The sequence below is a fragment of the Mesoplodon bidens genome, assembly GCF_964165515.1.
Source record: "Mesoplodon bidens genome assembly, chromosome: X".
Lineage (NCBI taxonomy): Eukaryota > Metazoa > Chordata > Mammalia > Artiodactyla > Ziphiidae > Mesoplodon > Mesoplodon bidens.
This window is the reverse complement of record NC_138163.1, coordinates 46893636-46908995: the sequence shown is the minus strand read 5'-3', so window position 1 is coordinate 46908995 and position 15360 is coordinate 46893636. Positions and strand designations below refer to the sequence as shown.

The following is a 15360-nucleotide window of genomic DNA, read 5'->3' as shown; positions in this document are numbered from 1 at the left end:
CCATAAATTTTAGTATGATGTGCTTTCATTTTCATTTGTCTCAAGGTATTTTCCAATTTCCCTTTTGATTTCTTCTGTGACTCACGGGTTGTTCAAGAGTGTGTTTTTAAATTTCCACATATTTGTGAATTTTCCAGTTTTCCTCCTGCCATTATTTTCCAGTTCCATTCCATTGTGGTTGGAAAATGTAGTTGGTATGATCCCAACCTTTTAAAATTTGTTAAGAATTATTTTGTTATCTAACATGTGATCTGTCCTAGGAAATGTTCTGTGTGTACTTGAGAAGAATGTGTATTTTGCTGCTATTGGGTGGAATGTTCTATATATGGCTGTTAGGCTCATATAGTGTTGCTCAAGTCTTTTGTTTTCTTACTGATCTCATGTCTGAGTGTTCTGTCCATTATTGAGAGTGACATGTTGAAATCCCCTACTACTATTTTGTTGCTGTCTATATCTTCCTTCAGTTTTGTCGGTGTTTGCTTCATATGTTTGTGTCCTCTGATGTTGCATGCTTTATATTTGTGTTGTTATAACTTACTGGTGAATTGACTTTTTATCATTATATAATGTCTTTCTTTGTATTTCTTGGCAATTTTTTTAAACTAAAATCGATTTTGTGTGATATAAGTATACCACGCCTACGCTCTTTTAGTTACATTTTGCATGGAATTACTTTTTCCATCCTTTCAAATTCAGCTTATGTGTGTCCTTAAATCTAAAGTGAGTCTCCTGTAGTTTTCTGAGTACAGGTCTTTTGCCTCCTTAGGCAGGTTTATTCCTAGGTATTTTATTATTTTTGTTGCAATGGTAAATGGGATTATTTCCTTAATTTCTCTTTCTGATCTTTCATTGTTAGTGTATAGGAATGCAAGAGATTTCTGTGTATTAATTTTGTATTCTGAAACTTTACCAAATTCATTGATTAGCTCTAGTAGCTGGTGGCTTCTTTAGGATTTTCTATATATAGTATCATGTCATCTGCAAATAGTGACAGATTTGCTTCTTCTTTTCCAATATGGATTCCTTTTATTTCTTTTTCCTCTCTGATTGCCATGGCTAGGACTTCCAAAACTATGTTGAATAATAGTGGTGAGAGTGGACATCCTTGTATTTTTCCAGATCCTAGAGGAAATGCTTTCAGTTTTTCACCATCGAGAATGATGTTTGCTGTGGGTTTGTTGTATATGGCCTTTATTATGTTGAGGTAGGTTCCCTCTATGCCCACTTTCTGGAGAGTTTTTTTTATCATAAATGGGTGTTGAATTTTGTCAAAAGCTTTTCCTGCATCTACTGAGATAATCATACGGTTTTTATTCTTCAATTTGTTAATATGGTGTATCACATTGATTGTTTTGCATATATTGAAGAATCCTTGCATCCCTGAGTTAAACCCCACTTGATCATGGTGTATGATCCTTTTAATGTGTTGTTGGATTCTGTTGCTAGTATTTTCTTGAGGATTTTTGTATGTATGTTCATCAGTGATACTGATGAACGAAATCAAAGATGACACAAACAGATGGAGAGATATACCATGTTCTTGGATTGGAAGAATCAATATTGTGAAGATGACTATACTACCCAAAGCAATCTACATATTCAGTGCAATCCCTATCAAATTACCAATGGCACTTTTCACAGAATTAGAACAAAAAATTTTACAATTTGCACAGAAACACAAAAGACCCTGAATAGCCAAAGCAACCTTGAGAAAGAAAAACAGAGCTGGAGGAATCACATTCCCTGACTTCAGACTATGCTACAAAGCTACAGTAATCAAGACAGTATTGTACTGGCACAAAAACAGAAATATAGATCACTGGAACAGGATAGAAAGCCCAGAGATAAACCCACGCATCTATGATCACCTAATCTATGACAAAGGAGGCAAGAATATATAATAGAGAAAAGACAGTCTCTTCAATAAGTGGTGCTGGGAAAACTGGACAGCTACATGCAAAAGAATGAAATTAGAACCCTCCCTAACACCATACACAAAAATAACTCAAAATGGATTAAAGACCTAAATGTAAGTCTGGATACTATAAAATTCTTAGAGGAAAACACAGCAAAACACTCTGTGACATAAATCACAGCAAGATCTTTTTGACCCACCTCCTAGAGTAATGAAAATAAAAACAAAAATCAACAAATGGGGCCTAATTAAACTTAAAAGCTTTTGCATAGCAAAGGAAACCATAAACAAGATGAAAAGACAGCCCTCAGAATGGGAGAAAATATTTGCAAACGAAGCAACTGACAAGGGATTAATCTCCAAAATATACAAACAGCTCATGCAGCTCAATATTAAAAAAAAAAACCCAGTCAAAAAGTGGGCAGAAGGCCTAAATAGACATTCTCCAAAGAAGACGTACTAATGGTCAATAGACACATGAAAAGATGCTCAACGTCACTAATTATTAGAGAAATGCAAATCAAAACTACAATGAGGTATCACCTTACACCAGTCAGAATGGCCATCATCAAAAAAATCTACAAACAGTAAATGCTGGAGAGGGTGTGGAGAAAAGGGAACCTTCTCACACTGTTGTTGGGAATGTAAATTGATACAGCCCCTATTGAGAATAGTATGGCGATTCCTTAAAAAAACTAAAAGTAGAACCATCGTATGATCCAGCAATCCCACTCCTGGGCATATACCTGAACCGTAATTCAAAAAGACACATGCACCCCAGTGTTCATTGCAGCACTGTTTACAATAGCCAGGACATGGAAGCAACCTAAATGTCCATCAACAGAGGAGTGCATAAAGAAGATGTGGTATATATATACAATGCAATATTACTCAGCCATAAAAAGGAATGAAATTGTGCCATTTGCAGAGATGTGGATAGACCTAGAGTCTGTCATACAGTGAAGTAAGCCAGAAAGAGAAAAAGAATATTGTATAATACCGCTTATATATGGAATCTAGAAAAATGATACAGATGGACTTATTTGCAAAGCAGAAATAGAGACACAGACTTAGAGAACAAATGTATGGATACCAAGGGGGAAAGGCAGGGGTGGGATGAATTGGGAGATTGGGATTGACATATATACACTACTATGTATAAAATAGATAGCTAATGAGAACCTACTGTATAGCACAGGGAACTCTCCTCATTGCTCTGAGGTGACCTAAATGGGAAGGAAATCCAAAAAAGAGGGGATATATGTATACATATAGCTGATTCACTTTGCTGTATAGCAGAAACTAACACAACATTATAAAGCAGCTATACTCCAATAAAAATTAATTTAAAAAGTTTAAAAAAAAGAATACCAAAAATAAATAAATAAAGTGAGTCTCTTGTGGACAGCATATAGTTGGATTTTGTTTCTTTGTCCATCAGCCCCACTACGTCTTCTGATTGGGGAATTTAATTCGTTTTCATTTAAAGTAATTATTGATAGGGAAGAACCTACCATTGCCACTTTATTATTTTCTGTCTGTCTTGTACCTTTTTTGTCCTCTTTAACTCCCTTGCTCCCTTCCCTTCTTTCATTCATGTTTTTAGTGACATGCTTTGATTCCTTTCTCATTTTCTTTTGTGTATATTCTATAAGTATTTTCTTTGCAGTTACCATGGGGCTCATGTAAAACATATTACAGTTATAATCATTTACTTAAACTGATAACAACAACTTCAATTACATACAAATATTCTACACTTTTACTTTTCCCCCCACCACACCTTATGTTATCAGTGTCACAAATTACATCTTTTTATATTGTGTATCTATTAACATATTTTTGTTATAGTCATTTTTATACTTTTGTCTTTTAACCTCATACCAGAATTAAAATGCTTTACACACCACTGTTACAGTACTCAGTGTTCTGTATTTGCCTATATATTTACTTTTATTAGCTTTATACTTCCGTATGCTTTCATGTTTCTTTTCATTTCAATTAGAAAAATTCTCTTCGGAATTTTTCGTAGGACAGATCTAGTAGTAATGAACTGCCTCAGCTTTTGCTTATCTGGGAATGTCTATTTCTCCTTTTTTTTTTTTTTTGCGGTATGCGGGCCTCTTACTGTTGTGGCCTCTCCCGTTGCGGAGCACAGGCTCCGAACGTGCAGGCTCAGCGGCCATGACTCACGGGCCCAGCCGCTCTGAAGCATGTGGGATCTTCCTGGACCGGGGCACGAACTCATGTCCCCTGCATCAGCAGGTGGACTCTCAACCAGTGCGCCACCAGGGAAGCCCTCTCCTTCATTTCTGAAGAATAATTTTCTTGGTTATAGTGTTCTTGGCTGGCATTTTTTTCTTTCAGTATTTTGAAGGTATTATCCCACTCCCTTCTGGCCTGCAAGGTTTCTGCTGAGAAATACACTGATAGTCTTATAGTAGTTCCCTTGCTGTGAGGAGTTGCTTTTCTCTTGCTGCTTTCAAAATTCCCTTTGTCTTTAAATTTTGACAATTTTATTATAACATGTCTTAATTTCAGTTTCTTTGGGTTATCATTGGAGTCCATTGGGTTTCTGAATGTACATGTCCATTTTCTTCCCCAGATTTGGAAAGTTATCAGCCATTATTTCTTCAAATAAATTGCCTATCCCTTTCTCTTCTCCTTCTGGGACTCCCAAAATGCACTTATCAGTCAATTTGATAGTATCCCATAAGTCTTTTAGACTTCCTTCACTCTTTTTCATTCTTTTTTCTTTTTGTTCCACTGACTGGATAATTTTCAGTGACCTGTCTTTGACTTACTGGTTATTCTGCTTAATCTAGTCTGCTGTTGAACCCTTCCAGTGAAGTTTTTAGTTATTATATTCTTCAGCTATAATTTTCTGTTTGGTGCTCTTAAAAGTATTTTCTGTCCCTTTGTTGATATTCTCATTTTGTACATACACCATTTTATTGAGCTTGTGGATCATCCATGATGACTATTTTGAATTCTTTGTCAGATACTTTATATATCTCTGTTTCTTTAGGATCAGTTTCTGGAGATTTATTTTGTTCTTTTTTTTTTTTTTTTTGGTCATGTTTGCCTGTTCCTTTGTGTGTCATGTAACTTTGTGTTGGGGTCTGCATATTTGAGAACATAGCCACTTCTCCCATTTTTCATGGACTGGCTTGGTACAGTGAAAGACCTTCACCAGTCAGCATGGCTAGAGATTCTGGGGTTTCTGAAACCTTTTTTTTAGTGGGATGTGACTTCTCTGGTCCTATGCATGCAATTTCTCAATTAGAGAGGCCTGCCAGTTTCTCTTTCAGGAGATTGTGAATCCTTGCTCCTACTGGTGCCTCTCTGTGCCAGTGCATGTTCTCTGGTTCTACAGGAGCAAGCTGCTCCACTCTCTTTTGTTCTCAGTGACCACCAGGCATCCAAAGTGAGCCAGCTCTCTATCAGCACCCCAATTCTGGTAAGACAGATACCAGTCCCTCGGGCAGCCCTTCTAAGAGCCAGAATGCTGGTGTACATTCCAGTCCTCTCCTTCCCTCTTGTTGAAGCATTTTTATAATGGCTGCTTTAAAATCTTTCTTGGATAATTCCAGTATGTATGTTATCTCAATGTTGGTTTCTGTTGATTTTCTTTTCTTACTCAACTTAATATGTTCCTGGTTCTTTGTATGATGACTGATTTTCTATTGTATCCTGGACGTTTGGGGTATTATGAGACCCTGGATCTTATATCAATGTTTTCTTTTTAGTGAGTCAGCTCTGAGACTGCTCAGGTGCAAGAATGGGGGCATGGCTTCATTACTGTCAGGGAGGGGTGGGAGTCAGGGTTTCCCATTCACAATCCATTGATACTGAGGTAGGAGTAGGGGTCCCTCATTATTACTCGGCAAGGGTGAAATTTCAGGCTCCCCACTAGACCTCTGCTGACACCACCCTGGCTTAGAGAGAGAAGGACATCTTGCTATTGCTCATGGCCTCCTCTACCATCATGTTCTAGGGGCTTCATTACTGCCTGGAAGGGATGAATGTCGCAGATCCCCACTTAAGCCTTTTTTTGAAATCACCTCAGCGAGTGGGGGAAGGGTATGTGTGACTCTTTACAGCCAGATGAAGGTAGAAGTCTAGGCTCCCCACTTGGTCTTTGCTAATGGGTGTGGGATGAGGCCACAGGTTTTTCTCTGGTGCTTGGATAGTGTATGGCAGTTACTGTCTTAAAGTTTTCTATCTTGGTAGGCTGCCCCACCCCTTTCCTATTCCTTTGGCTAGAGCTTTTGGGAGGACATTTTTGTCTGCATCCTTTGGCATTTCTGGGTTGCTGTCTTCTCCATCACCAGGTCCAGGAGGTATATTACTTAGAAACAAAACCCAGGGAACTCATTGCCAGGTCATTGCCTATGTCTTGAGATCCCTAGCCAAACTGTCTTCTCTCCACCTTTCAAAGTTCATATATATATATACATATATATGCACACATACATGTGCTATATTAATATTATTATATCATTATATTAATATGTTACTTATTATTATATATATTATAATGTCCAGTGTTTTTAGCTGTACTTATTGGGAAGAATAAAGAAATGTATCTATTCTGTCTTTTCTTAGAACCAGAAGTTATATAAGTAGTTACTTAAAGAAAACATGGATGCTGTATTAGCTATAGCCTTTCTCCCAGTAAAAATCTAGTTAAGAATAGGTAAAATCACTCTCATCCCTACCTGCATTGGTATACTTATTTTTTTAGGAATTTTTTTTTTTTACTGTGGTATAAAGCACATAACAACAACAAAAAGAAACCCATCTTAACTAATTTTAAGTGTACAGTTCACTAGTATTAAGTATATTCACATTATTGTAAAATAGATCTCTAGAACTTTTTCACCTTGCAAATCTGAAACTCTGTACCCATTAAACAACAATTTACCTTTTCTCTAGTTCCTGATAACCACCATTCTACTTTCTGTTTCTATGAGTTTGACTAGTTTAGTTAGATATCTCATATAAGTGCAGTGATACAGTATTTGTCCTGTGATTGACATTTAACCTAACATAATTTTCTCAAGATTCATCCATATTGTAGCATGTGACAGGATCCCCTTCCTTTTTAAGGCTGAATAATATTTCATTGTATGTGTATACCACATTTTGTTTATTCAGTCATCCATCGATGGACATTCAGATTATTTACTTCTACCTTTTGGCTAGTGAAAATCATGCTGCTATGAACATGGATGTTCAAATATCTTTTTGAGACCCTGATTTCAATTCGACTCCTTTCGTTTTATTGTCTGTCTTTATGCTAGTATCACTGTTTTGATTACCATAGCTTTGAAACATGTTCTGAAATTAGGAAGTATGAGTCTTCCAACTTTGTTCTTCTCTTTCAAAATTGTTTTGTCTATTTGGGGTCACTTGGGATTACTTGTGAATTTTGGGATGAATTTACCTATTTCTGCAAAAAACTGCCACTGGGTTTTGAGGAATTGCATTGAATCTGTAGATCGCTTTCAGTTGTATGGACATCTTAACAATATTAAGTCTTTCAACTCATGAACACAGATGTCTTTCCATTTCTTTGTGTCATCTTTAATTTTTTCAGTAATGTTTTGTAGTTTCCCATTGGTGTACTTCTATATACTAAATAAAAGTTGAAGTTAAAATTCTTTGCTAAACCTTGCTTTTCCAGTAATTTCAGAGTAAAGAACTATGGATGGGGTACAATTCATCATTCCTACAGATTCTCTGCTGCTTGGCACAATTGCTGCCCATACCAGAGACTCTGCTTATTCAGTCATTGAAGCCTTAGCCAGCTCCTTTATGATACAATAGAATGGGGTCAGGGTCTGCATCCCATCTTTCTCTTTATTCATTCTCATTAAATTTCCCTTAGGACTAGTCTCCTTTAGTGACATTCAACCTGAGGCCCTGGCAGGTGTGCTTAAGGGTGGAAATCAGTAAAGGCAGAACCAGACTTTGAATGGAAAGAGACTTCAAAGTAAACCCAACCCTGAGTCCTGCCTCCTCCATGAAGCCTTCTCTGACTAAGTTATACCATGCTCATCTCCTTTTTCAGAAAACCTCTGCTATGTGACTCTTTCTGGGAAAAAGACATTTTTATTTATTTTTTAAGATTTTTAAAAAAATTATTTATTTTTATTTTATTTTTGGCTGCATTGGGTCTTCGTTGCTGTGCACGGGCTTTCCCTAGTTGCGGTGAGCGGGGGCTCCTCTTTGTTGTGGTGCGTGGGCTTCTCATTGTGGTGGCTTCTCTAGTTGCGGAGCACAGGCTCTAGGCACATGGGCTTCAGTAGTTGTGGCACGTGGTCTCAGTAGTTGTGGCTCATGGGCTCTAGAGTGCAGGCTCAGTAGTTGTGGCGCATGGGCTTAGTTGCTCTGCAGCATGTGGGATCTTCCCGGACCAGGGCTTGAACCCATGCCCCCTGCATTGGCAGGTGGATTCTTAACCACTACGCCCCTGGGGAAGCCTCAAGACATTTTTAATCACTAGGTTTTTCAAATGGCTCGTTATTTCTCTAATTTAAGCACCATGAGTTTTTTTTTTAAAACATTTTAACCACCCTGAGTGGAATTCTCTTACAACAAACAACCTCAATGAAACAGTCTACTCCTCTGACTTCTTATACTCTGTTTATGGACATAATTTAATCTTTTTTGGTTAAGGATCATTATTATGACTGTCAGTTGTTGTATTGTGTTATAATATAGTGGTATTCTAAGGCCTATTGAAATGTGATTTAATGTTTGCCCTTGCACTAAATGGTCATAGGCCATTTAGTGTGTGTGTGTGTGTGTGTGTGTGTGTGTGTGTGTGAATCCATATTAGATTTTCATGGTTTTCTGTCTTGTTCCTTGTCAGTTGACCCTTCTGGCTGCTCTTGATCTACTTTTGTAAAATTCATCCCCATTCCCTAGCTCACTAGGCTCGACAGAGACTTCTTAACTAGGACTTAATGCCTGAAGGGAATGTTTTTCACGGATCTTAAGAGGCTCAGGATTTACCTTCTCTAGTCTGTTTTGTTGTTTATCTGCAAGCTTGTTCTAGTTTGGGGAGCTTAGCTGTGGAACTAAGAACAAAATCTCCAGGAACAGGAACCACTGGAGTCCTTGAAGCCAAATCACCCTAATTTTTCCTTCTGTCAAGCTCCTCTCACACTGCATGGCTCTCCAATCAGTAGTTTCCTGCTGGGTCCAGTGGAAAGAACAGTTGGTGACAGGAAGCATTTTGAGGCTACTCTGGCCTATATCACTTCCTCTCATCAGAGAAACAAACTTCCAAAGGTGACACAAAAGAGCTTCCATTTGGGGCTCTCTGACTAGGAGTATTCAGGGCTCTGACAAAGATTTCAGAGTGAAGAATATTTAAAAAACTTTTTATAGTGGTCACAATGGATGGCAGAGGGTATAAATGGGAGCAGCCTTCAGGGGCAGATATTGAGAAGTTCATAATGGAGAGGGAGACTATGGCGTGGGTTGCAGACACAGTTCAAAGTTCTAGAAGTGTGAACTGAATATAATGCATATTACATCACTAGAGCTACATGTAGAAGTCATAATTAGGAAAAACAAGGAAGGCAGTTATTAACTCTACTTCCCTGAACATACCTATTTTTAGTATTTATTATAATGGAATTATTTCAACTTTTCAGATATATTAGAATTTGAGTGTATGTGCTAATCCTGACTCTGGTGAAGTGTAAGATATGTGAAACTGAAATACAAGCTTTGAAATTTAAGTACATTTTCTATTGGCCACACTCAGGCACAAATTCTAATTAAACACAGCTTTGAGGATATTAACACTTCTTTAAATTTTACAAAGCACTTTCACAACCATTTTCTTATTTGATCCTCACTATAGCTTTGTAGGGAGGAAAGTATTATCTCCATTTTATGGATAAGGAAAGGGAATCTTTGCTTGAAGGCTGGCCCAAGGTAACTTGGCTAGTAAAAGAGCAGAAATAAAACCCAGCTCTTCTAATTCATAGGCCAGTGTTCTCTTTAGTATACTATGTTTTGTTTCATTAAGGTTTGGGGAACAAATTCAATATATTTCTCTGATGAAGTGACTTTCAAATCAAAATGATCCTGTATAAATAGATAACATTTTGGAATGCTATAAATGGAAAAATCCAATAAATTAGCCTTATATCTAAATAATATCTGAAGCCCCAAACTACTTGCACTTATATTTGATGTGTGTGTGTGTGTGTGTGTGTGTGTGTACAGGGATAAATTCATAACTCTATCTCTGCTCCTGATAACAAAATAATATTTTGTTGTTAGCATAATTTTTATTCGTATTGCCAATCTGTACTAGAAATAAATCCACTATAGGGACTTATCTTTTTCTTTTTTCTTGAACTGAGATTTTTTTTTTTTTTTGCGGTACGTGGGTCTCTCACTGTTGTGGCCTCTCCTGCTGCGGAGCACAGGCTCCGGACGCGCAGGCTCAGCGGCCATGGCTCACGGGCCTAGCCGCTCCGCGGCACGTGGGATTTTCGCAGACTGCGGCACGAACCCAAGTCCCCTGCATCGGCAGGCGGACTCTCAACCACTGCGCCACCAGGGAAGCCCGAACTGAGGTATTTCTTACAGACAATAAAGTACACAAATCTTAAGTGTACAGCTCAATGAAATTTTATGTACGTGCATCCTCCACCCATATCAAGATAGAACATTTCTGATCCCCCAGAAGGTTTTCTCTTGCCTCCTCTTAGTCAGTACCTTCTCCCAAGGGTAACAACTACTTTGACTGCTATCATCATAGGTTAGCTTTTCCTGATTTCAAACTTTATATAAATAGAATTGTATTGTATGTACTGTTTTGTGTCTGGTTTCTTTTGTTTAGCATAAGGTATGTGAGATCCATCCATGTTTTGCGTATGGTATTAGTTCTTTTTTGTTGCTGTGTACCATTCCCATGTGTTATTCACCACAATTTATTTATCCATTCCCCTTGTCTTAGTCAATTCAGGCTGCTGTAACAAAATTCCATAGACCAGGGGGATTAAACAGCAAACATTTATTTCTCACAAGTTCTGGAGGCTGAGAAGCCCAAGAACATGGAACCAGCAGATTAGATGTCTGGTGAGGTCCCTCTTTCTGTATTGCAGACAGCCACCTTCTTGCTGTGTCCTTACATGCTGGAGAGAGATCATCTCTTTGGTATCTCTTTTTATAAGGCCACTGATCCCATTCATAACGGCTCCACCCACATGACCTAATTACCTCCTGAAGACCCCAAATACCTTCACATTGGGAATTAGGGCTTCAACATATGAATTTTGGGAGGACACAAATATTCAGTCCATAACATCTGTGTCAATAGACATTTGTGTTTTTAGGTTTTGATTATTATGAATAAAACTGCTATGAACATTTTTTACCATATCTTTTGGTGGACATGAGTGCTCATTTTTCTTGGATATAAAACTAAGAGTGGAATTGCTAGGGTAGGTGCAATAAGAAGACATTTTAACTGAATTAATTTAACTTAGAATAATTTAACTTAGTATTAATGAAAGAACTGATGGCAGAGAATAAGAAAACCCACTTTATGAAGAGCCACTTTTAGGGATTAAAAATGGATCTGTGTTTTGTTTAGCAGGTCAAGATTTTCTGCCTGTCATATATTAGAGAGTATTTTTGTTGTGGTTGGAGGGTTGGGTCTTTCATGCTTGTGGGTAGATAGATATTTATTTTCCTTGTGTCTGATACATAGAGTGCACATCAGGGCTGAGGAACCATTTTAATACAAGCTGTATCTTTTCTGGATGGGGTCAAATTGTCTTTTCTTGGGTAATGTGGCTCAAATGATCATAAAATAACATTGAAAAATCAAGTTCACTTTACAGAAATCTGCCTTAGGATTAACTTGGGAGTACATCTTTTGTTTTGGAAGTGAAGATACACATATAATTTTATGTAATCCAACAATTTAACTCTGACAGTATAATTTTACATTACATTGGAGGTAAAGAATTTTTAAACATCATATGTCTGCTAGCAACATTTACTAATGAAGTGTGATGTTGAAAGGGTGTGTGGAAAATTCCTGTGGTCTGGGAAGTGGGTGAGGTGGTTGTAAACAGAGGAGAAAACTGGAAAAGTGCTCCAAATGAAGAGTACTGTTTCTGGAAAAGATTCAGGGTTTCTCCAGTTGTGCTGTACCACTGAGTGTGCTGTAAAACAGAGACTCACCTTAAACCCTTCCTTGACAAAGATGGTTACTTCAGGTTTTTGAGGCTTTCTGTTTTGTTTTGTTTTGTTTCTTAACAGAATTTAATTTGATAATGAATGTAAAAAAAAAAAGCAACTACATTACAGGCAATTACTTGTTGCACAGCTTGGTTTCTGCAAATAGTGGAATACCTAGACTTCCTCTTGGATGTATTTGAAACCCTTCAGGGGCTCCATGAAGCCTGGGTTAAGTCCAGAATTTTTACCAAGGCTTCCAGGACCAGCATCTCTCAGCCCTGCCTGCCTCATCAACTTCAATCTTTGACAGTCTCCATGTGGCATCACTATTCCATGGTCTCTCAGCCCTCAGTGTTTTGGTCCACGTTTCTCCTCGGCCTGGAACGTCCTTCCCCTGCCCAAATTGCCTAACTTTTATCCGTTAAGGCTAAGTCCTGCCATCATCTTTCTTCCCAAAGCCTTCTCTGTACCCTAGGCTGGCTTAGACAACCCTCTGCTGTTCTGCCCTAGCCCCCGTGCAGACACTGACCATACTATATCAAAATGAACTCTCCTTCTCATTATCTTCCCATTAGACTTGAAACTGCTTAAAATATGTTGCTACCCCCAGGGCCTAGCACAGTGTTGGTCATATGATAGGCACTCAGCAAAGGATTGTTAAATTAATGTGTGGATGGACATATAAACCAGCTTTTGGACTTTAGTCAGTGTGCCCATTCATTCAATAAACATTTGTTGGCCCTTAGGGGACAACTTACTGCAGGGCATTATGATCAGAACTGTAGGAGATACAGAGATGAACACTACGTGGGCTGAGATGGGAATTCATTCCAATAGCAGAGAGATGACATGCCTGCAAATAACAATAATCTAAAGTAAAAAGGGCCCAGTGCCATAAAAGAGATATAAATAAAGGACTATAGAGGCTTAGAAGAAGGAGCAAGTATTTCTTGGTGGGAAAATTGAGGAAGAAGGCTTCATAGAGAAGGTAGTATTTGTGGTAGGACTTATGTGCAAGTAGGACATGAATGAGCAAAGATCCTCCAGTGTATCATGTGGTTTATATTGGCTGAAAAGAGTAGATCTCATGAAGGAGTAAATGAGCAGTGGGGAACAATTAGAAATGTAGAATGTGGCCATATTGGAGAGGGCCTTAAATGCCAGGCTGATGAATTTGTATTTGATTCCTATCAGTTGGGGCGATCTGGGAAGCTGGTGGAAATTTCTGAGCCGCTTAGTGACATGGGCAGAGAAATCCTTTAAGATTAATCTGGCAATGGTGTATTTTAGTGTTTTCTTAGTAAATCATTATTAGGTAATTAATTGCTAAGCTAATAATTAGTTTTACTAAATAGGGTAGAAAAACTCCAAGGCCTGTAGCTCCTTGACCTTTTTGCACTAGTCCTTTCTCACTGGAAATGTAGATGAGGTAAGAAATCATATGACTAATTAGTTTTCAGAAATGAAAATTGAAATTGACAGAGGAAATAAAGTCAGAAATGGCTCATTAAAATGCATAGACATATAAAGTGATATTTGCTTAGGAACCGTGTCCGAAACATTGCCTACAGCTGTCTGGAAAAGTCCGGACACACAGTATATGAATTATATTGTTAATATTTATTCCTTTGGGGGTAGTTTAGATCACTTCCAGTTAAAAATAACTATAGTGTTCTAACCTCAGACTGTCTACTCTTACTCTCCCCTATAAACAGTGGGTACTGAATTGTCAGTCTGCTTTATGGGATATTATATAACCAGAGCATCTGGTTTCTTGCCACCTTAGGTCAGGCCTTCAACACTTCATGCCTGGATTATTACAACTTTCTCATTGGTCTCCCTCTCTCCAGTGCTTCAAATCTAGCTTTTATCCTAACAGCAAGGTATAGTGGGAAGAATACTGAATGGAGAGTAAGATTAACTCAGTTTGAATCCTGGTTATATTGTTCATTAACTATATAACCCTGGGCAAGTCATATCACCTGAGACTCAGTTCCTCAACTCTAAAATGAAAGTAATGATCCTTGCCCTGGCTATCCCAAGGGGCTGTCACAGGATCATGTGAAAGTGCTCTGAAAACTGTTAATGGCTTTACTGAGACTTTGGACTATACTGCCTGGCTTTCCAGCCTCCACAATCCAGTCCCAAGCCACCTATCTAATCTCTTTGCTCAGTATTCTCTGGAACCTGTCCCTGTCTCTGACACACATGAGGTGTTCCTCTCATCTGGAATATTCTTCCCTCTTATATCTGCTCATCCATATCCAAGCAATAATTTAGGGACCAGTCCAAATCCTACATCGTCCTTGAAATCTTCCCTGATGACTCCAATGCTGACTGACTTCCCCCTTTTCTGAATTTTGACAGCACTTAGTTATTATCAACACTTGCCTATATACATTACCTTATATTTTTAGCTCTTTGATTTACCTAAGGCTCATATGCTTAACTAGATTATGATTTCTATGATGCCTTAGCTTGTTTATGTAACATTTAGTGAATGTTTATAAGGATGTTTCCTCTGTATTCCTCACCGAACCACGTACGGAACTTAATAAATAATTACCGCCTCAATTACTTAGAAATTCACATACAGGCTCTCTTAAGAAAGAGACAAGTGAACCCATCTTCTCTTCCAAGCACTTGGAGTACCCCTCCTAACAACCCACCCCACCTCTATCTCCTACAGAATCATAGAAATGCCATTAGAATAGGACTGTCCAATAGAACTGTGATGATGGAACTATTCTACAGCTGTGCTGTCCAATATGGAAGCCACTAGCTGCACGTGGCTATTGAGTGCTTGAAATGTGGTTAAGGCAACTAACTGAATTTTTGGTTGTATTTAATTTGAATTCATTTAACTGTAGGTAGCTGCACGTGGCTAGTGGCTACTGTACTGGATAGCATAGGTCTAGACCAGTGCTAAGAATTGTTTTCCAGCTCTTTATTTTCAAAATTCTTGGTTGTCAGAAAAGCAGGGCACTGGAAGGAAGAGAAATGAAGATGGGGGCAGGGCCTATGCACAGATGAGCAGAGGCTGGGAAGACCAGGACACTAAGTGGACCCAGGAGGAAGAGGATGAAGGTACATTTTAGGCTGAGTTTTGTTTTTCTGATTTCCTCCTGTTTTCCTAGGCTCTGCTAATCAACCTGCCATCTACCATGCCCGTCTACATGATCCCTATGCAGGTTGATTTTCCTCTTTGCTTTTTTTTTTTTTTT

At 38.2% G+C, this 15360-nt stretch overlaps 1 protein-coding gene across 3 annotated transcripts in view; it reads left to right on the top strand.

The window, feature by feature from the left end:
- Positions 1–15360, top strand: part of ATG4A (autophagy related 4A cysteine peptidase) — a 71488-nt gene that overhangs the window by 13555 nt on the left and 42573 nt on the right. For 2 of the 3 annotated variants that reach the window (XR_014014205.1, XM_081221898.1), the window contains exon 1: positions 15135–15223. The exons of the other annotated variant lie outside the window; for it this stretch is intronic. Coding sequence is in view for 1 of the 2 variants with exons in the window: in XM_081221898.1 (XP_081078024.1) it covers positions 15166–15223 (58 nt within the window). In the remaining variant the exon portion in view is untranslated. Of the gene's footprint in view, positions 1–15134; positions 15224–15360 lie in introns of those variants that run through there. 3 annotated transcript variants of the gene reach the window in all.